This window comes from Petaurus breviceps, unplaced genomic scaffold (genome assembly GCF_028583685.1).
Source record: "Petaurus breviceps papuanus isolate PSGF00001 unplaced genomic scaffold, PetGlider_PUasm1.0 37, whole genome shotgun sequence".
In the NCBI taxonomy this organism is placed as follows: Eukaryota; Metazoa; Chordata; class Mammalia; order Diprotodontia; family Petauridae; genus Petaurus; species Petaurus breviceps.
In genome coordinates, this window is record NW_027186296.1 from 41,372,915 (window position 1) to 41,394,458 (window position 21,544).

The 21,544-nt window shown below is 36.3% G+C and overlaps 1 protein-coding gene across 1 annotated transcript in view; it reads right to left on the reverse strand.

Moving 5' to 3' along the window:
- RAB8B (RAB8B, member RAS oncogene family) overlaps positions 1 to 21,544 on the reverse strand; it is an 85,474-nt gene that overhangs the window by 18,018 nt on the left and 45,912 nt on the right. The window contains exons 2-3 of the mRNA XM_069098362.1: positions 4,790 to 4,850; positions 329 to 389 (exon numbers count right to left, since the gene is read on the reverse strand). Of these exons, the coding sequence (XP_068954463.1) occupies positions 329 to 389; positions 4,790 to 4,850 (122 nt within the window). The remainder of the gene's footprint in view (positions 1 to 328; positions 390 to 4,789; positions 4,851 to 21,544) is intronic.

The following is a 21,544-nucleotide window of genomic DNA, read 5'->3' on the forward strand; positions in this document are numbered from 1 at the left end:
AGAGGTAACTTAGTGACAGAAGGATGTGACTCAAGGAGGCACAAGAAGAATGTGATAATAGTGAATAGTTATAAGGCTAGTGACACACCAAAGTGTGAAATAATCTCAGAACTTGCAACCATGTGATTATCACTAAAAGGTGACAATAACAAAGAGCATGGCAAAAAATAAATAGCAGTTTTAGTTTGTTTTCTTCTTTATCATGAAAGCTCTTTCAACCATGGCAACTATAAGTTAGAATCTAACTTCAATCCTATAATCTTGAAAAAAGGAATAACTTATGTTTTATTTTCACCCGAATAGTTAGAAAACCTTAATTTATACTCACCATGGCTCCCCTGTAATATGCTGTTGTGATTGTTCGGAATCTTTCCTGGCCAGCTGTGTCCCTAAAATTCAAAAGAAAGAAAGCAATAATATTAAAAGTCATCATTACTGAAAAAAAAAAAAAAACTATGGGTGCCATTATTCAGGGTAATAAGTATAGTATTTTCTTAAGAAAAAAGAAAAGGAACCCAAGAAACCCCTGAAATTTGGAGGTGGTAGCAGTTACAGAACCTGACAGGAAATCACAAAGACATTTGTAAAAATCCTGGATCTCAGGGATCCACAGAGCAAGAGAAAAATAGGTGAACTCTACTGGAAACTGGAATATAATACCATTTCAAACTCGTGGGAGAATACAATCGTTCCAAATTTTCTGACTCCAAGAGGGACTATTAAACAAATTTTTTTACAAAGATTTAACAAAAGAAATTTCCTTTTATATAGATTTCTTCACAAAATAATCAAATGAGTTGAAATAATGCAGAAATTACTCAGTAAAGCATGCTAAATTGGGTTTGTTGAATAATTTTGTGAGCAATAGAGCCCGTTATTAAAGTGAGAGAGACTAACATATATCCTTTGGTAATCCTAAAGACTTTCAAACAAAAACTCCAAGCTACTTAAACTGGAGTTTTCATTTGTGGTTAGGCAGATGATACACCATAAGCACTAGGCTCTGTGTAATGAACAAATTCCAAATTTGTTGTGTTTATCAGAAAATATCTAATGAGAAGTCAGATTTTCTTGACATTTGGGAAAGTCAATGTCCCAGACTTTGCTATTTATATCTCAGAACTAACTCCCTGGAATCATAGAAACTAAGTAGCATTAAAAGGCACTGCAAATTGGTAGGAAAGATATATGCACAAAAAAAAGCCTAGTACAGACCTAACTAAGGCCAATACATTTCAGGGGAAATTGGGTAAAAATCTATTAGAAAATGGAAACATCTGTTTGATACATGGAAAAACAAATAGATATATGAGGGAGGGCAAAGGAATGAAAAGCAGTGGGGGAAGAAGGGAGAACAAATATTTTGGAACAGTATCATCAGACTTATTGGACATGAAAAGTGGGAGCCTGGAGGTTTAAATGTAGACTTGGCTGCTCATGGAGGTGATAATGAACAAAATCACAAAAAGTTTGTTCACTCTAAGGATATCAGCAGAAAGCAACACTGGAAATATAATCCAATTCCCTCTTTAACCTGTAATTATCTGCTCATCAACAAGTTGTTAAATTAGATCACTACACCCATGTTTCCATGTTCCCACACCCAAAATTATGAAGACATGGGATAAGGAATTCTTTTTCTCCCAAAACACAGAGGAAATAGCATTAGGACAGAACATAAAGGAAAGAGAACTTATTATGTTAAAGTCAAGAATTAAATGTCTGAATGTTCAAAGAATGACTAGTGATACATTTAGAACTTTTATGCCAGACAGAGTAAGTGTGCACCAGTAACACTGGGTACTAAATTATTAAAGGAAAAACCTATGTTGTCAATGCTGTGTTCCAGTGAAGATAGCATGGTCTGATGGAAAGAGCCTTAGCCTTGAAGTCAAGAAACCCGACTCTGTCACTAGCTGGCTATATGACCTTTGAGCAATATACCCTTTCTGGAATCAGGTTTTTTTTGTTTTTGTTTGTTTGTTTGTTTTTTGCTTTTTGGAGGGCAATTGAGGTTAAGTGACTTGCCCAAAGTCACACGGCTAGTAAGTGTGTCAAGTGTCTGAGGTCGGGTTTGAACTCAGGTCCTCCTGACTCCAGGGCCAGTGCTCTATTCACTGTGCCACCTAGCCTCCCCTGGAATCAGTTTTCTTTATGTGCAAATCAAACTACCTATCTCTAAGGTCTCTTTCTGCTCTGATATTTATGATTCTCTGAAGACAGGGACAATTGGTCTTTTGCCCTCAAGAGAAAACCATTTAATTTGTCAATTTATAAGAACCATCTTAGATGAACCCTTGGCTGTCAGTGCAACAGTGCAGACTGCAACCCATCCGTGCTTTCTCTTGCTTCAAGATTCTTATCCACATTCTCCAACATTTTCTACAGAAGGTCCATCTAAAAAATGAGGATTCTTCCTCTAGATTTATTTACATTGCATGAGTACCAATATAGCACTCAGACTATCCATTTGTTTGGCTCTCTTTTTTGTTACATTACTGGTCTACTCCCTTTCTGACTATTTACATATATATAATATATAGATAGATAATGTTACTAGTATCTTTTATTTACTATTTTTGTAAAATTTTTTCATGATTGACCCTATACAGGCCCAGCATGCATCTTTCCATTGCCTTTTGGATCTGTAACTTTAATTCTTTGAAGAAAGTGCTTCATTTTCTTCTATTTTTTCATTCTTTTGATTTTGTTTGACTGATTCTTGATGTCTCATAGAGTCATTAGCTTCTTCAATTCTAATTTTTAATGAATTGTTTTCTTTAGTTAGCTTCTGTACCTCCTTTTCCATTTGGCCAATTCTAATTTTTAAGCAGTTGTTTTCTTCAGTGTACTTTTTTTCATTTGGCCAATTGTATTTTTTAAGGAATTGTTTTCTACAGTCAATTTTTGTCCTTCCTTTTCCAAGTTGTTGACTCTCTCTTGCATACCTCTAATTTCTTTTCCCAATTTTTCTTCTACCTCTCTTATTTGACTTGAGCTCTTCCAAGAAGGTTTTTTGGGCTTGATACCAGTTCATATTCCCCTTTGATGTTTCAAATGTGGGTATACTGACAATGTTGTCCTCTTCTGCATTTGTGTTTTGAACTCCCCTGTCACCATAATAAATTCTCTATGGTCAGTGGTGTTTTGTTGTTGCTTTTTTGCTCATGGTGTTTGCCTTTTTCCTGGCTTTTAAAGTTGATCTCTGCTTCTGGGGCACAGGGGGCACTGTCCCAAGCTTCTTGTGCTGGGATTCAAGGGCCTAGTCACTGGCTTTGTGTGGTGGGGTCTCAGGTGCTGGCACCTGGAGGCTGTAGGGGTCTGGTAGCTCACCTGGTGCTTAGCTGGAGCTGGTGGTGGTGGCTGGTATGTGCTAAAGCCACGTGGGGTTTTTCTGCATTTCCCTGATGCTACACTAAAGCTAATAGGGACAGCTGCTCACCTGGAGCTACAATGAAGCACGGGAGGTTCAGCTGCTAGAGGATACCTACCCACTGGCACATATGGTGGTACTCTGAGTCAGAGTCTACTGGTTTCGCTGGCTGTGCCAAGACATGCGGGAGGTAGGAGTGGAATGGTACCCTGGTGTTGGCACTTGTGTGCTCCACCACTTTCTCAGGCTTAGGATCTCCCACTGATTTGCTGAGATGTGGATAGCTGCTGGCTTGCTGGGATGCCTCCCAGACTGTACTGCTTCCCTTCCACCAGAGCAAGAGGGTGCTTTCCTGTTAATCCCTCAAGCCTCACAGGCTAAAAGACTGCTGCACCCTGTCTTTCTGCTGGCTCCACTGTTCTAGGATTTTTCCTAGGGCAATATTTTCTGGGTTTTTTGAGATCAATAAGGGAGAATTGGATCGACTTATTGCTTACTCCACCATCTTGGCTCCCAGAAGTTCATATGAATGGCCTATTCAATGTTTCAGTCGTATAGAATCGCTGGGTCACCAACAGAATATTGGTGTTCCAAGAAGACGCTTGGGGTCATTAAATGCAGTCTCTGAAACTTCCCAGATTCATTCCGGACTGTCCTCCTTTCCCTATTCAATTCTGGGTCCTTAGTTAACTAAGTGTTGATAAATTCCTCAGGCATTTAAAGTTGTTCAATAGTGTCCAAATCTTCATGACTCTCTGGATTATATCATACCAATACTATCCATGGAGTTTTCTTGGCAAAGATACTGGAGTGTTTTTGCCATTTCCTTATCCAGTGGATTAAAGCAGACAGAGGTTAAATGACTTACCCACAGTCACACAACTAAGTGTCTGAGGCTAAATTTAAACTCAGGTCTCCCTAACTCTAGGCCCAGCACTCTATCTAATAAGCCACCTAGCTACAGGAATTTAACTAATGAAACATAAAAGTAAAAGATAAGTGATCACAATAGAGAAGCATTTAGATAAACCTAAAGATGTGCCTCATTCCTTTTCACTTACTGTGGGAATACAGATGGGAGATGGTACTAGTCTTTTCCTCATCTCCCATGCCAATGTTCACCTCTATTCAGGTTCAAAAGGGAAGAGAGGTATTTCCATCATAAAATTATCTAGTCTCATTGCTGCAGCTACTTAGCACTTGCTGTATGGGTGGGATGTGTAGATATCTAGAAAGATTAAAAAAAGAAAATCTTTTTCATATTTGAAGGCCTTTATTTTAACTGAAGTCAGAATATAGTGTTCAGTACTTTCCTGTTTTTCTCTAATAGTATTTGATAAAATTAAAATGCTTTTGTCATTATGGGATATTGTTCATATTACTGATTAAGGTAAAAGGAACTTGTGCCTGACTTACCAGATCTGCAGTTTGATTTTCTTCCCATCCAGCTCTATTGTTCTTATTTTAAAGTCAATTCCTGTTTAAAAAATATATATATTTGTGGTTAAGTTTCAAGAAAAAACAAAGATTTCTATTGAATTTAATATTCTCCAACGCACTAGAAAATGTGCACACAAAGAGGGTGTGAATGGTATGTTTTCTTTGAATAATATAACTGAAAGAAGAAAGGAATGTCAACCACTTCGCAGAGAATTCCAACACACATGGAATATGGTTTATTATAAACTTTAGTATCTCTAGATGCAATACATGTATAAAGATCCCATAATTTGGTAAGACTAGGTAAACATGTACTGTTCCTGAAATAGATGTCAATGTTAGTTAGCTTAAATACTTGAGGTTTTGGCTTTTTTTTCCCTGGTAAAAGGAGTAGAACTCTTCAAGACTTTCTCTTTCTCTTCTCTGATTTGACTACTAAAGCTCTATAACTAGAGCATAAGTTCCCTAAAGGCGAGAGCCATGTCTTTTTAATCTTTTTGTTTCTTTCATCCCCAAACACTAATGTACTGTACATAAATTTTTTAAAAAATGAATTTTGAATGAATGAATAAGTCCAAAAAGCTATTAAAAAATTAAAGTCCTTGGCATTAATATAGAGCTAGCATATATTGTATTGATATTTCTATGTACCATCACAATAGCCTTCATACTAGAAACTTAACTATATAGTTTTATTTACTTGCAATAGGCCCAAAGATAATCAGCAAATCTGACAGACAATGTGGGAAAGCTATTTGGGACTCAAACATTTTAACCTCCCTTTTTGGACTACTAATGCTATGAACATTTAAACAGTTCATTTTAATCAAGAACTGCAAAGACTTTACAAATATCACCTTATTACCTTAAACTAATGCTTATTTATTATCAGTAAATTAAGCTTTTAAGGCACCAGTTAGTAAATATGAATGAGTAGTAATTTACTAAATCCTTGCCATCTCTGTACAGGATGGTATTGTGATAAGTGTGCACTGCTACATCATATTCTTTAAATGGGTTCTAGAGGTAGTTCCTCTTCCATATTTGGTCACCCCCACAAGACTACATTAATATCTTGAAAAAATGAAAGAATAGAAACTCTAATCAATATAGTAACCAACCACAAATCCAGGGGACTCATGATGAAGCATGCTATCCACCTCCTGATAGAGAGAACAGACTCAGAGAACAAACTGAAGCATATTTTTTTCTTTTTCAGCACAGTTAATACGGGGATTTCTTTTGTATGACTGTGTGTGTGCGTGTGTGTATTTGTAATAACTTTTGCTTACCTTGCCTTCTCAATTGGTGAGGGAGGAGAGGAAAGAGGGAGAGGAGAAAATTCAGAAACAGAAAATAAACTAAATTGAATTTTAAAAAGTAAAGCAAGAGATTAAAAATATCATATAAAAACTCAGAAGGAAAGAAATGTAAGGAGAATAAATAGGTTAGAACTGAAACTGGCAAACCTTCTAAATATCAGCCTTCAAGAAAAGTAGAATGTATCAAATAGAAATCAATGATTCTATTAGACAGCAAGAAATATTGGAACAAAGTTAAATAATTGAACAAAAAGAAGAAAATGTAAAATATATGATATAAAAAAGGGGACCTAGGGGAAAAAAAGGTGAGAGAAATTAATAATCAATAGAATCCCTGAAAACCAGAAGTCAATAAGCATTTATTAAGCACTGCCCATGAGACTACTAAAGGCAGCTAGATGGCTCAATGGATAGAGTGCTGGGCCTGGAGTCAAGAAGACCTGAGTTCAAATGCAGGCTCAGACACTTACTAGCTAGTTGACACTGGGCAAGTCACTTAACCTTTGCTTACCTCAGGTTCCTTATCTATAAAAATGGGGATAATAATAGCACCTACTTCCCAGGGTTGCAGTGAGGATCAAATCAGAGATTTGTAAGACTTTACATAGTGCCTAGCATATAGTAGGTACTTAAATAACCCTACCCTTTCCTTCTATGTGCCAGACACTGTTAAACAAGACTTCTGCTCTCAAGGAGCTCACAGTCTAGTGGGGGAGACAACATATAAACATTCTGTGTAAACAAGATATATGCAAGATAAATTGGAGATAATCCAAGAGAACGAACTATCATTAAGGGAATCAGAAAAGCCTTTTTATAGAAAAGAATTTTAGCTGGGGCTTGAGTGCAGCCAGGAGACAGAGACCAAGAGGGAGAGAATTACAGGCATGGGGGGCAGTCAGTGAAAATGAATGAAGTTGGGAGATGGAGTATTATGTGTGATGAATAGCAAGGAGGTCAGTGTCACCGGATCTTCGTGTACATGGAAAGAAGTAAAGTGTAAGAAGACTGGAAAGAAAGGGAGAGGCCACATTATGAAAGGCTTTAAAAGACAGAGGATTTTATATTAGATCTTGGAGGTAAAGGAAAGCCATTAAGAGTTTATTAAATGGGGATTAGGGGTGGTGACATGGTTAGATCTGACCATTAGGAAGATCATTTTTTTTTTAAAAGCAATCGGGGTTAAGTAACTTGCTCAAGGTTACACGGCCAGTTATTTCTGGGTGTGGTGCTAAGTATCTGAGCCCGGATTTGAACTCCAGGTCATCCTGACACTGGAGCTGGTGTTCTTACTAGCTGTGCTACCTGGCCGCCCCTAGGAAGATCATTTTGACAGATGAGAGGAAGATGGATTGAAGGTGGAAGAGACTTGAGGCAGGGAGACCAACCAGCAGGATACTGGAATAGTACTGTATTATGACTGAGATGATAAAGACCAGCACCAGGATGATGACAGGGTCAGGAAAGGACTACATATAAGACAGATGTTATGAACGACTTGGCAACAGATTGGATATGCAGGTGGGATTAGTAGGGAGAGGGAGGGTAGGAAAAAGTAAGGAGTTGAAGGTGATGTCAAGGTTGCAAGCCTGAGTGATTGGGAGGACTGTGGTGCACCTAAAAGTAATACTAAGTTAGGGAAAAGGGAAAGCTTGGGAGAAAAGATACTGAGATAAATTTTAGACATGTTGAGTTTAAGATATCTGGTTTGAGATGTCCAATAGACAGTTGGAGATGAAAGACTGAAGGTCACAAGAGAGGTTGGGGCAGATAAACAAATCAGACAGTTCTCCACATAGAGATAATTGAATACAAGGTAGCAGAAGAGATCACTAAAGGAAATCCTATAGAGAGATAACAGGGTCCAGGACCAAGCACTAGAGGACCTCTATGGTTAGTAGATGTGGCCTGAATAAAGATTCAGCAAAGGAGACTAAGGGTCAGACAGATAGTAGAACCAGGAGAGAGCAATATGAAAACCTAGAAAGAATTTCTTAAAAAAAAATTTTTAAAAGAGTGAAAAAAAGAAGAGGGTGATTGACAGTATCAAAGACTGGAGAGTGGTCAAGAAGCCTTAAGGATTGAGAAAAGAACATTAGATATGCTAAGTAAGAGGTCATATGTAGATTTCTGAGTCATCTGCATAATGTTGACAATTGAATGCAAGTGAGCTGAAGAGATACCAAGCCAGAGAAAAGAGAAAGAGAGAAAGGCCTTGGAGTCACCCATGCATAGGTGGTAAGATAGATATATGCCTGAGGATCCAGAAAAGTGGACTAGCTGGTGATACAGCAAGGACTAAATCCCAGGACAAGGGGGACTCCTGAACTCACAAATCAAAGTTCTGTTCACTGCTCCCCTTGTGTGATGTTGGGCAAGTCACTTAGCTTTTCTGAGCCTCAATTTCCTCATCTATAAAGTGAAGGGAATGGACTAGATCAATGGTGTCAAACTCAAACAGAAATGGATCCCAGAGGCTGTATACACAGACTTCGAAAGTCACAAATTAACATTATCTCTAGTGTACTGTATTTGTATTCATTCAGTCAAACATTTCCCAATTACATTTTAATCTGGTTCTGGCTACACTGGGGAGTTTTTAGTTTGCTTTGACCTCTGGTCTAGATCACCTCTAAGATCCTTTCATGCTCTTAAGTATATGAGTGAATTCATTAAACATTTTTTATAAATCAAAAACTACTGCAAAATTGCTTTTGGTATTATTATTTATGGCTATGGTACATGGGACTTTATATAAATATGTTTGTCTGTTGATTTCAGAGTCCCCAAGAATCAGAGAAATCAGTTCACCAGTCATTCAAAATATACATTGAAGGGCTAAAATGTTATACTTCCTTACTAAAGATTTTTATTTAGTTGGTAAAAATTCACAGCAGTCTTTGCTAATCTTTAGGTTACAGATATTGTTTTAATAATTTTGCCAACAGATACATTTTATTTTATGCTTATAAAGGAATTTTAAAATTAAAACCTGAAATTCTTTAATTGGAACAAATGTGAGGTAAAATGTATGAGATGAGTTATGGACTGAATTTTTATTTTTCCCTTAAGAGAAAGTATTTTAATAATCTTTTGCATGGAAAAAATAAAATTCAGAATTTTGTTTACACTAAATAATTATTATGGACTGGAATAATGGAAGCATTCTTCATAAAAATATAGTTTATTAGTTCACAATAGCCTGTTTTCACAATGTACCTATTTATCTTGTTTGTTAAATCACTCAACATTTTTCTGAGGAAAATCACTTTGGAATTCCCAAGTTTCTATCAGAACTCTCAAAAAAGGAAACTTAATTGAATTTTTAGAATATATTTAAGTATTAACTTGGAATAAACACGAATAGACTAATCATTTCCAAATGAGTCTAATCTGACCACAGTGGAGAAAAAGGTTTATAAATAAACTAACTTAAGTATCCAGCAAACATTTTGAACTTGAAAGAAAATATTGAATACCAAATACATAATCAAAAAACTAAATAAAATAAAATGAACCAGAAAAATTTAAATAATTCCTCTGCCCATCTATTTGGTGAATAGGAAATGGCAAGCTGAAGTATGTTTACAACATAAATCGATAGTGATACATACTACCACTTCCTGTGGAAGAGGCTACATATCTATTCGTTTCAATAGTGGTTTTCTACTTAGTACTAAATTAAGTGCAATACTAGATGTTGAAGATGGGTCAGCTGCAACAGCAAATTCAAAGCATGCTAGCAAGAGGCAAAAGTTAATACATGCATTATAAATATGAAAGGGTTTCCTCATTTTTGTTTTGAGCCATATCAATGTGAAAGCTAAAGGCTAAAACACTCAAGTTAATAATATAGCTAGGCAATTCAAGGCATCTTACAAATTAAAAGAAAGGCAAATTATCAACCTGGAGAAACTTCTATAAACTGATGCTGAGGGAGGAGAGCAGAGCCAGGAGAACCAGAATACAATCACAGACACATCATATCTGTGATGACTAACTTTGAGAGACTGGGCTATAGATTATAGACAGATAGGACTCCTCTCAGCAATGCAACATAAAGACAACTCCAAAAGACTCCTGATGGAAAGTGCTATTCACATCCTAAGAAAGAATTATAGAGTCTGAATACAGATGGAAGCAAACTACCTGCTCTCTTTTTTTTGTTTTGTTCCTTCTTTCTCTTAGTTCATTCTATTGGTTATAATTCTTCTTTACAACTTGACTGATGTTTAATATGGAAGGTATGTATAAAAACTATATCGGACTGCATGCCTCCATGGGGAGGGGGTGGTGGGAGGAGAGGGACAGAGAGAAAATTTGGAACTCGAGGGATTGTGGAACTGAATGTTGTAAACTAAAAGTAAATAAATATATTTAATTTTAAAGAAAAAGGTAAATTATCTACTTAACTATCAAATTTTCTGATGGGAGATAAATCACATGACAATGAATAATAAAAACATAGGCATATACCCAGTTGCAGATAAAGGGTCTCCAAAACATTAAAAGCATCAAAATGTCAAAGGGAAAAACATGAATAGAAAATTAAATGCAATCACATTAGAAAAGTTTTTTTGGGGGGAAGGAAAGGCAACTGGGGTTAAGTGACTTGCCCAAGCTCATTCATCTAGTTAGTGTCAAGTGTCTGAGGTCAAATTTTAATTCAGGTCCTCCTGACTCTAGGGCCAGTGGTTTATTCACTGAATCACCTAGCTGCCCCAAAAATGTTGGTGGTGGTATTGGTGTGTGCATGTGTGTGTGTGTGTGTTTTATGCCTTTATATCCGGTCAGCAAAATTTATTTGGCATTCCTATTATCATTTGAGAATGACAAAATTGATGCACAACAAGTCTCTCACAAATTTTACACATTCAAAATTAGTGTAACTAACTGCTACTCAGTCTGGAAGTAGTAATATGCATGCCAATGTCAAAATATTGGCTTTAGAAGTGATCATTAAACAGATATTTTACCTTTTATAAAATTTCTTGAAAAGGATTTACATTTTGTCAAATACCCAAATTCTGATAAAAAATTCCTTGCAGAAAAAAGACTTTAAATATTCCTGAGATTTCCGTTTCTTTCTCTACCATAAAATTCATGACAACCTGTAACAAAGAAATCCAAAAACAAGACTACTGAAGTTTGCTATTCTTTTTCTCAATTCATTGTTTCTTAGACAATGTACCTTAAAAACTAGAAAATTACTTGAGTCTATTAATCTTCTAAACAGGGGATTTCCTTGTTTATACTTTCTGCATAAGGGCCAGCTATGACTTTCATTTAAGCTGGGGCCCTTCAAAACTAAAAGATGAAATAAAGTCACTGTCTTTATGATCTATTGCTATAAGAAAGTCCAACTGGTAAGTCACTGAAATTACTACTGGAAAAAATAACACATCAATGACATTTCTTCCAAAATATACTGCAACTAATTCTTTGAACCTAATCATTGAATATGTGTTGCACTTTCCATTAATTCTGAAACAAATAAAAATGTTTTTAAATTATAAAAATATACCACATAAAGAATAACAAGGCTAAACAGAACTACTGAATTAGATTTTACCAAAAAGAAAACTGCTAAAAGAATAGAAGCTAGGATATATATTTTAAAAATCAGATAACAATTAGGACTGAAATAATTATTACCTGTTTCACTATTTTCCACAGAGTCCCAACATCACCCTACCCATGTAAGTATTATTTTTATACCCTTCCAAAAGATATAAAATCAAATATGTGTTGCCTAGTCAGTATGATTCAGCTAATGAGAAAAGGAACATTCTTTTAAGAATGCATAAACTAATGTCTGGAGTGGAAAAAAATGAAGTCATTCTACCACCCAATCCAAAAAGAAAGCTATGCCAGATGTGCGAATCACAATACTAAGGATCCTGTTAGCCTCTTGACGCAAACCAGTACTACTGTCACTAAACTGCTACAAAATTAAGTGCCATTTACAATCTACCATGGCTAGTATAACAGATGGGTAATTATAATAATCTATTACTGACTAACAAGGTTAAAACAAACAGATGGAACATAGGCAAGTGAAAGGATGAGTGAAAAACCAACATAAGTGGCATAAAAGAAAGATATTTTCCAATTAGGCAATAAAAACAACTCCTCTTTCCATCTTTCCTTCCCTTGCTCCTTCTTTTCTGCTTTCCTTCCTTCCTTCTCTCTTCTCCTCCTCCTACTACCACTATTAATAATGACAATGATATTAACATTTGTATAGCACTAATTTAATGTTGGTAAAGCACTTTGCATATATTAGCTCATTTTAAAATTCAAATTTCTACTACTCTAAAACCTCTAATTATTCTGATGTAAATACCCTATAAAATAAGATTTCAAAGTACATAATATATACCCTAAAAGGCATGCATAGTGTAATAAACTTATACAAGCCAATTAGATATATAAAGAGAGAGAGTGTAATATGTCCCAAAATAATTTTAAAAGCATTGTTTTTTCATCCTTGGAGTAATAAGGAATTCTTCAGCACAATAGGATCATAGGAACTGTACAACCCTGTTTGGCTCTGTGAAACAGACCATAACTAGATAGATGCAAAGGAGAAATCTTTACTTTAGTCTGAAACATTAGTTATTAGCTATCACTGATGGATCACACCACCAAAGTCTGGACCAAATGATAAAAAATCTCCATCAGCTATTTACACCCATATCCTATGGCTAATTTAAAACAATATATTCCCATGAACACCCACATATAAAATACATATGTATAAAATATAAAAATGAATGCAGTGTCAAAATATTCTGTAGGAGCCTTTACATTTTTTACTGACATTCATACAACACCAGGCCAAACCACATTCACAGAAGCCCATTTTAAAATGGCATCCTACTGTACTGACAAACACTTTTCATCCCGTTGAGAGTACTATGTAGAAATCAATTATTTCTAAAGGGGTGAGAAAAGAAAGTCTGCTTTTGTAAAAACTAAATGGCAACAAAGCAGGATACTTCAAGTTTTTTCTTTGCTTAAAACACCAAAGTATCATCAGCATTTATGAGAGGTTACATATTCTGTTTCTTCCAGCTCTCTCTAAAATCTTATTTAAGAATATTCTCATACATTTACTTCCTTTTACCTATATATTTCAAAATGTGTTATTTCCAAACAAATGGACATTAGTACTAGGATCATTAATTATGTTTTAACACTTTGAGCCTCTTGGGCAAAAAGAAAGTTTAAAAAAAAAGAAAGTTTAAAAAGAAGTATAGTATGTGGCTTAAAAAAAATCAAATACCAGGAGTCTCCAACTTAAAAAATATTAATGAATGATACCTATATATGAACCAGTTTCTTGTCTGCTCTGGGATCACCTGCTTTTAATTTACTTGTTCAGAACGTCTGGAAAATAACTGACTTAGAGAGATGCCATATTTCATCCAAACACAGAGAGGTGACTTTTTCTCATACAGATACAGGATAAAAAATTGTTACTGGTTCCCAGGAGTATCTGTCGCTATAGCCCTGTCCAAAAGAGTCAATGTACCTGGATGCCTAGAAGTAGAACTCAGAACGTACATTCCATTACAGAAATAATGTTATACATGATGATTAAGTGTATTTGTGTTGCTATTATATTTCAGGTATATCATCAGTAAGGCTTTTGTGGACTGGCCTAATACCCTATTGTGTAACACACTATACTTATTAGAAAATGTATTTTGAGTGCCAAACCACTAACTTACAAAAGAACTTGAGGAAGAACATAAACTCACCCTCAGTTGGGGACTGAACTTATCTACCAATCTGATAATTTATACTTTGCTCTTCTGAGTTTATTTGTTTTACTTCACTGTTTCATTTTTGTTTGTTAGTACTACTAGCAAAAGGGACTCTGCGTTTATTAAGGTAATTAAAATTCAGTTAATGAGGTGCTACTTATTCATAGCTCAAGTCAAGTCAGCAAGCAATTATTAAGCCCTTACTATGTGTCAGGCAGTGCATAAAGTGAGGCTTGGAGTCAGGAAGCCTCATCTTCCTGAGTTTCAAATCAGGCCACAGACCCGTCCTAGCTGTGTGATCCTGGGTAAGTCACTTACCCTGTTTGCCTCAGCTCCTTGTCTGTAAAATAAACTGGACAAGGAAATGGCAAACCACTCCAGGATCTTTGCCAAGAAAACCCCCAAAAAAGGAGTCATAAAGAACCAGGAGCAACTGAACAACAGCAACAAAAACCAAGGCACTGTGCTAAAGCAGCAGGAATACAAAGAAAGGCAAACAGGCCCCACTCTCAAGGAACTCACATGGAGACAACATGCAGACAAGTTCATACAAACTACAGACAGGACAAACTGGAGATAACCTTAGGGGAAAGACATTAGCATTAAGAAAGACTGGGAAATTTTTCTTGAAGAAAGGGGAATTTTAGCAGAGACATTAAGGAAGCCGAACAAAAGACAAGGAGGGAGAGAAGTACAATTTCAGTTAAAAACATACAGGAGGGAGAATCTTGAAAATAAGGATTTCTGTAATTAATTTATGCTACAATCATTAATCATCTGCAAATAATACAATTATTATAAAAAGAAAAAGGGTAACTGAGTTCTCCTTATTAAACTGAATCCAGAGTTTAAAAGTAACTTTGTTGAATACCATGTTGCACATCCTGTCATACCCACAAAGGTCCTGAATGATTTTGCTTTGCAGATTTTCCATTTCCTCCTCATTCTGTAAGAAAAGAACTAATTCTCAGGACTCCTTATTATTAACTATGTTGTTGTTTTTAAAGAATAGACTGCAATGGGGAAAAAATAAATCTAATTCCTGGGGTAGGGGGAAGGGAGAGTTGTCTCAGCTCATTCCAAGGGCAATATATGTCTAACACATGCACACACACACACGGACAAAAAAAGGTCTCTCATGTTTTAACATACTTATATATAATTATTTACACAGATCTCTACTTAATAACAATTTCACTGAACTGACAGAGCAATACCCTAATTGCAACTGCAGGTTAAAAACATGAAGAAAAACAAACAAAACCACCCATTCACATTATTACTATATTGGAAAAAAGTAATTTTAACAATGTACTGACAATCAAACCTGGGGCAAGATTTCTGCAATGAGTAGTCACAATTTTTGGGTGCTGAGGTTGGGCGGAAGACAGTCAGTCTGCCAGGAAGTGCACCAATCAGTGACGCAAAGAAGTTAAGAAATATGGCAATGACAATGTAAATTTTTCACCCTGAATAATGCCTAGGTATGTTTAGCAGGATGGGGTTTGCGGAGGTAAACATCATAATAAGCATCAGGAACTGAAAAAAAAAATAAAACCACAACCATCAAGTTTTAATTCTTTAGAGTAGAAGTTCTGAGCTAACAAGAGGAAAATAGTATAAGTTCAGTGTATCAGAAGGACATCTAGTCAGTCCAAATTCTGATAGCAAAAGACTTATGTAATACTCAGGGCAGAAATCTATATTAGTCTTTAAAACACAGAAGGTCCCATATAGAGATTACAGGAAAGAAAATAGGGCTCTTTGTGTTTTCATTTTAGTTACATAGCAACATGTACTTTTTTTTAGAGAGTAAAAACTGCTACAAGTTGTTCAAAGAGGATAAATAAACTAAGTGAAGATTATTATATCTTAGTTAACTGTCCAAAGGAGATGCTTGAAGGAAATCCAGTTGACTAATGAAAAGATTTAAAGATTTAAATTTTATGTTTTACTGTTAGTAGATATTAATAATAGATGATAGACTAGGGGATGATTTCTAAATGATTTTCTGTGATACAAAACTCTTTGCAGTAATTCTTCCATATCAACATGTAAGCATATAATTATCTTTCACAACTTAGGGTAAACAAGTAGCTTTTGTCTGTCACAAATAAGAAAAATGGTGGCTGTGATTTTTCACTGTTCTGTTTGGGAAGCCTGATTTAGCTCCTTGAAATTGAGATGCCATATTAAAAAACATACACAGGAACAAATACCAAAATACCTTCCTCCACCCCTGCCATATGCCCTCCTAAGCTCTTAATAAATAAATTGCAATCCTGGTAAAAATTAAATTAATTCTGAATCCTATATTATTAGAATATTGTATTAGAGAGTATATAATATAAAAAATTAATTTTTAAGGATTGGGATATTGAATCTAAGGTTATGAAATCCACTAGAGATAAATGAAAGTCTCACATTTTGGTGAAATCAACTTCACAATGGAGAAGGCACAGAGAAGGCATCATTAGGGAGAAGTGTGTCTGAAAAAGGCAAGGGGAGTTTTAGTGGACTACAAGCTCAATATAAGTCAGCAATGTGATGTGGCAGCCAAAAAAGCCCACTATGATTTTGGTCTGCATTAAGAGAGGTATTAACTCCTAGGAATCGTAAGTTTAGGGTTATCCTTTCTCCTTGGGTCAGACCACATTGGGTATCCTGTGCTCAGGTCTAGACTCCATTAGTTTAAAAAGGATGTAAGTTAAAGGCCTCCAGGATAGCACCTCAGTGATAAAAGGTCTTGAGACCATGTGTTAAGAAGACAAAATGAAAGAATAGGTGTGCTTAACTTAGAGAAGGCTGGACAATTGTCATGTTAAAGGATGTCATGGAGTAGTGTCATGGTGTAGGGGATAGGGCTCCAGAATTGAAGAGCGGACTCAAATATTGTTTCATACACTTAGGAATTGTGGAACCCTGAGCAAATCACTTAATCTATTTGTGCTGCAGTTTCCTCAACTGTAGAATGAGGGAAGTACGGCCTCTAAAGTCCCCTTCAGTTTTGATCCTATTTTAGTAGGATCTCTCTTAATAGATTACATGTGTTCCATCTGGCTCCAGGGGCAGAACCAGGATAGTGGATGGAAGCTGGAAAGAGGCAAAGTTAGACTTGATGAAAAGAGCTTCCTAATAATTAAAGATATCCAAAAATTGAATGGGCTGCTTCATGAGGTATTGATCCCCTCTCACAGGAGACTGATCTTCAGGGAGGGGCTGGATACGTACTAATTGGAAATGTCATAGTAGGGATCCTTTCAAGTACTAGTTGGACTAGATGGCTGCTGTTGATGTTCCAACTCTAAACTCCTGTGATAAACAAAAATTACATGTAATGTATTTTTTTGTTCTTTGTCTAAAGAAAAAGCTATAGCTAGGTACCAAGCCCATAGTGATGATAGTGTTCCTTTTTCAAGATGTTTAGCATAGCTATCCATATTCCCTAACCTAAACACTCATTGGATAATTTAGATAAAACATCATGAAAGATACTTCAAGGAGCTAAAATGGTAGTCTGCAAAAACTCTGCAAAAGTTATTTCAGTTTCCAAGACAAAACTAGAACTGTGGCTGCAGATTAGAAAGGTCTTAGTGAGAAATGGAAAAGGTCTGTTTTCTTATGAAGAGTTTCAGAATGTCATATCTAATTCCAGATGATTTCTATTATTAGTTTAAAGGCTCAATCAACCCAGAGGTTTGGGTGCACTTTAGGTTGTACCTAGAGATATAGTCTGGCTCTTAATCCATGAGGTTTCCCTAGATCCAACCAAAAGTGAATTAAAATATCTGGATTAGGTCTGGAATTGGAGCAGAGATGACTTTAAAAAACATTGGGGCTGCTCTCAAAGTCATTTGTCCTTCTTAAGACTTGATCTTCCATGATATCAGATGCATTATTTTTAGACCTTAGTAAACATAGAAGAGATAGTTGAGATTTTCTAAGATGACAGAACAAAATTCTGCTACAAATTACAATGCTCTTTTATAGAACAGATAACAGAACTGGGAAATAAATAGAAAAATAATAAAACTAATTATATAAACTATTTTTAATAGCTTCTTATGTTAAATATAATTTTTTCTTTACTTAATTTGCAAACCTGACATAGTATCATCCAGTACATACATATGTCTGTTCCTGGGCTTCAAAAGTAGTCCATTATTCATCATCAGGGGTTGAATCACAGACCCCCTTCACCACCAACTTGCAGCTTTTCACTCAACTGTAAGCTTCTGGGCAGGATGACCTAATGAACTGGAAGTGGGTATATGCTGACACAGTAGTTAGCCAGGCCTTCCAAATCAGAAGTCTGGCCTTGAGCCAGAACAGAGCCACTATCATCACAGCCCATGAGCTGAATCTGACTGTGGGCCTATTGGCACTACTCCCTAATCCACAGGTTGCCAACACTATAGTAAATAGTGTCATGGTGACCTGAAAGAGTTTATGTACTATCATAATTAGCTACTTTAAACACCAAGGTCCCACTATACATATCCAACCTGTTATTCTCTAATATAGTCAGGGAATATCCACTTATTAAGCTCTTTCTATGTTTCAGGTACTGTACTAAGTACTGAGTATACAAAGAAAGGCACAAATGCATCTTACTCTTGAGAAACTTATATACTAATTAGGAAACCCATATGTAAGTAACTAGGTAATTAAACAACTAGCATTTGGGGGGACTGGGAAAAGGTTCCTGCAGAGGGTAGCCTTTAAATGGAATCCTGAAGGAATCTAAGAGACAGCAATGAGGACAGAGACCACTCTAGGTCTAAGAGGGACATCCTGTGCAAAAACTCCAGATCAGTGGATAGGGTATTGTGTGTGAGTAAAAGCAAGTCAAAAAGTATGGCCATATCATAGAGTACAGGAAGCTGAGTAAAGTATAGGAATGGAAAAGCAGAAAGGGGCTAGTTTGTAGAGAGCTTTAAATGTCAGTAAATCAGTCAAAATATATTAAGTCCCAGATACTGGGGATACAAAGGAAGGTAAGTCCCTGCATTGGAGGAGCTCACAATCTAATGGGGGATGTCCCCCATTAAAATACTAAACAAACATTTGATCCTAGAGGTGACAGGGAGCCACTGCAGCTACTGAGGAGAGAAAGGTCAGTCCTAGGCTTTAGGAAACTCCTCTTGGCAGCTGTTTGGAGAATGCATAGGGGTGAAGACTTAACAAAGGAACCCATTGAGAAAGCTACTACTAGAAGCCATAGAAGAGATGATAAGGGTTTGAACTAGGGTGGTTGCTGTGTAAGTGGAGAGAGGGGGACATGTAGGAGAAATACTATATAAAAATAAAAATGCCAAAATTTGGCAACCAATCAGATATGTGGGGTGAGTATAAATTAGCAGTTGAGAAGAGCTTAGATTCTGAACCTGGATGACTAGAAGGATAGTGGTAGCCTTGACAGTCATAGGGAAGTTTATAAGAGAGGTGAGTTTTGGAAGAGAGATGAGTTCTCTCCTGGATCTTCTAAGTTTGAGATGCCTCCAGAACATCTAATTCAAAATGTCTAGTCGAAACTTTATGATGTAGGACTAGAGTTTAGGTAAGAGATTAGGGCTGGATATATAGATATGAAAATTATCTACACAAAGATAAATGAACTCATGGGATCAATAAAGGAGACAGCATAGAAAGAAAAGAGCACTCAGGGTAGAGCACTGAGGGATACCCACAGTTAGTGTGAGTGACATGGATGAATAGCCATAAGATCTTTTCATCCAAAGTGAGAAGGACCAGATAGTAGGAAGGGAACCATGAGAGAGCAGTGGCCAGGAAGAGAGGCTGACCAAGGCTCAAATGCTGCAGAAAGCTCGAGAATGTTGAGAGGACCAAAAAGAGAACATCAGATTTGATGATTAATTAGATTAATTAGAACATTAGATTTCGAAATTTGGTAACTTTGGATGGAGGAGTTTTTGTTGAATGATGCCATATCACGGAGGGTTTGGTTTCAGAGACGCACTAAACTTCTTCAAGGAGTTTAGCTGAGAAGGGAAGTAGATATAGGATGATAGCTAGCAGGGATGGTAGGATCAAATGTTTCTAGACAGCTAAGAAGCCAGTAGATAAGAAAAAGGTGCAGATTATAGAAAGAAGGGGATGATATTGAATGCGATATACTAGAAAAGATAGGAGGGGATAGGATCTCACAAAGCAGAGGCACCGACTTTGACAAGGAGAAGGGGAACCTTTTCAGCACAGTTGCTGATTCTTAGTTCTAATCAGGCAGATTTTCTTCACTGTCTACCCCTTCACATATCCCTCCCTTGACATATACTGACCATACTCGTTTCTGCCTCAGTGCTTTACTTATATGGTTTTCTCTACAAGGATAACTCTCCTACCTTTTTCTCTCCATTAAAATCCTATCTAGGGGTAGTAAGGTGGTGCAGTGGACAGAGTACTGGCCCTAGAGTCAGGAGCACCTGAGTTCAAATCTGGCCTTCTATACTTACTAGCTACTAAACTCCATTGCCTCCCCCCAATGTCCTATCTATTTTTCATAGCCTAAGCACCATCTCTTCCAGACCATACTGATCTCTCAATTCTTTGAACTTTAAGATCACTTAAAGAATCACACAATTTAGCTCTCAATTGTTTTCCTATTGTTTCAAATGTTAATGTTTAATTTTTTTTCTCTCTCCAAGTAAATTATAGCATAAGGCAGGGGTGGGGAATCTGGATTCAGTCAAAGGGCCACACTTGAGGATCTAGAGGGCCACATGTGGCCTCAAGGCCACAGGTTCCCAAGCCTAGAATAATGCATTACCTAACAGAAAGGATGCTCAGTAAGAGTAACTATGTGGAAAGAATGGATTAATCGACTGTTAAGTTCCTTCAAGGTGAGAAAGTTGACTTACTGAGGATCCCTACTCTATTCCAATCAGTATTAATCAATTTGATATGACAGGGGGTAGTGATTATAAGTACTATATATTTGGCCCCAGAGCTTTGAGCTGCAAATGGTAAGATCACTTGTGTAATCATAGGAAGCTAGCTAGAGGCCCTCCACCCTTCTTTTCCCTTTTCATGGTGAGTAAGCCCGGGTGTGATGGAGATGACTTAACTACACAGAAAGTGCCCCAACTATTTTTGTATTTCCAGACCATTCTCTCTCTTTCAATATGAGCAGGTATCCCTCTTATAACCATCTTATGACCACCTAGTCAGTGGAGATACTTCTTGCTTCACCCAACTTGTGACCCCACTGGCAGATCATTTTTGTTTATTTTAGCCTATGCATCATATGTCAACCAATAGAATTATTCTTTATTTGGTATAGTTGTTCTGGCTCTGGAAAAAGGGGGCATTTCAGATTGTGAGGAAGATCTGAGGTCCACTTCATTAGAGGGGACAACTAATCCTTTAATTGAGTTCCATTACTTCAGAGTTCTGCTTCAGTTTCTCTTATTGTTGGTTGGATAATTTCAATTCCCACAAAGGTATTAACCAATAAATACTTATTAATTTAATCATTAATTTAATTTCTAAAACTCAGATCATCTACATATAAACAACATTACTAAGTTATATTTTAGTGACTGATAACTTAAAATCAAATATGTGGGCCCCTTTATTATTTCAAACTTGATATTAAAATTTTATTTAAAAATTAAATA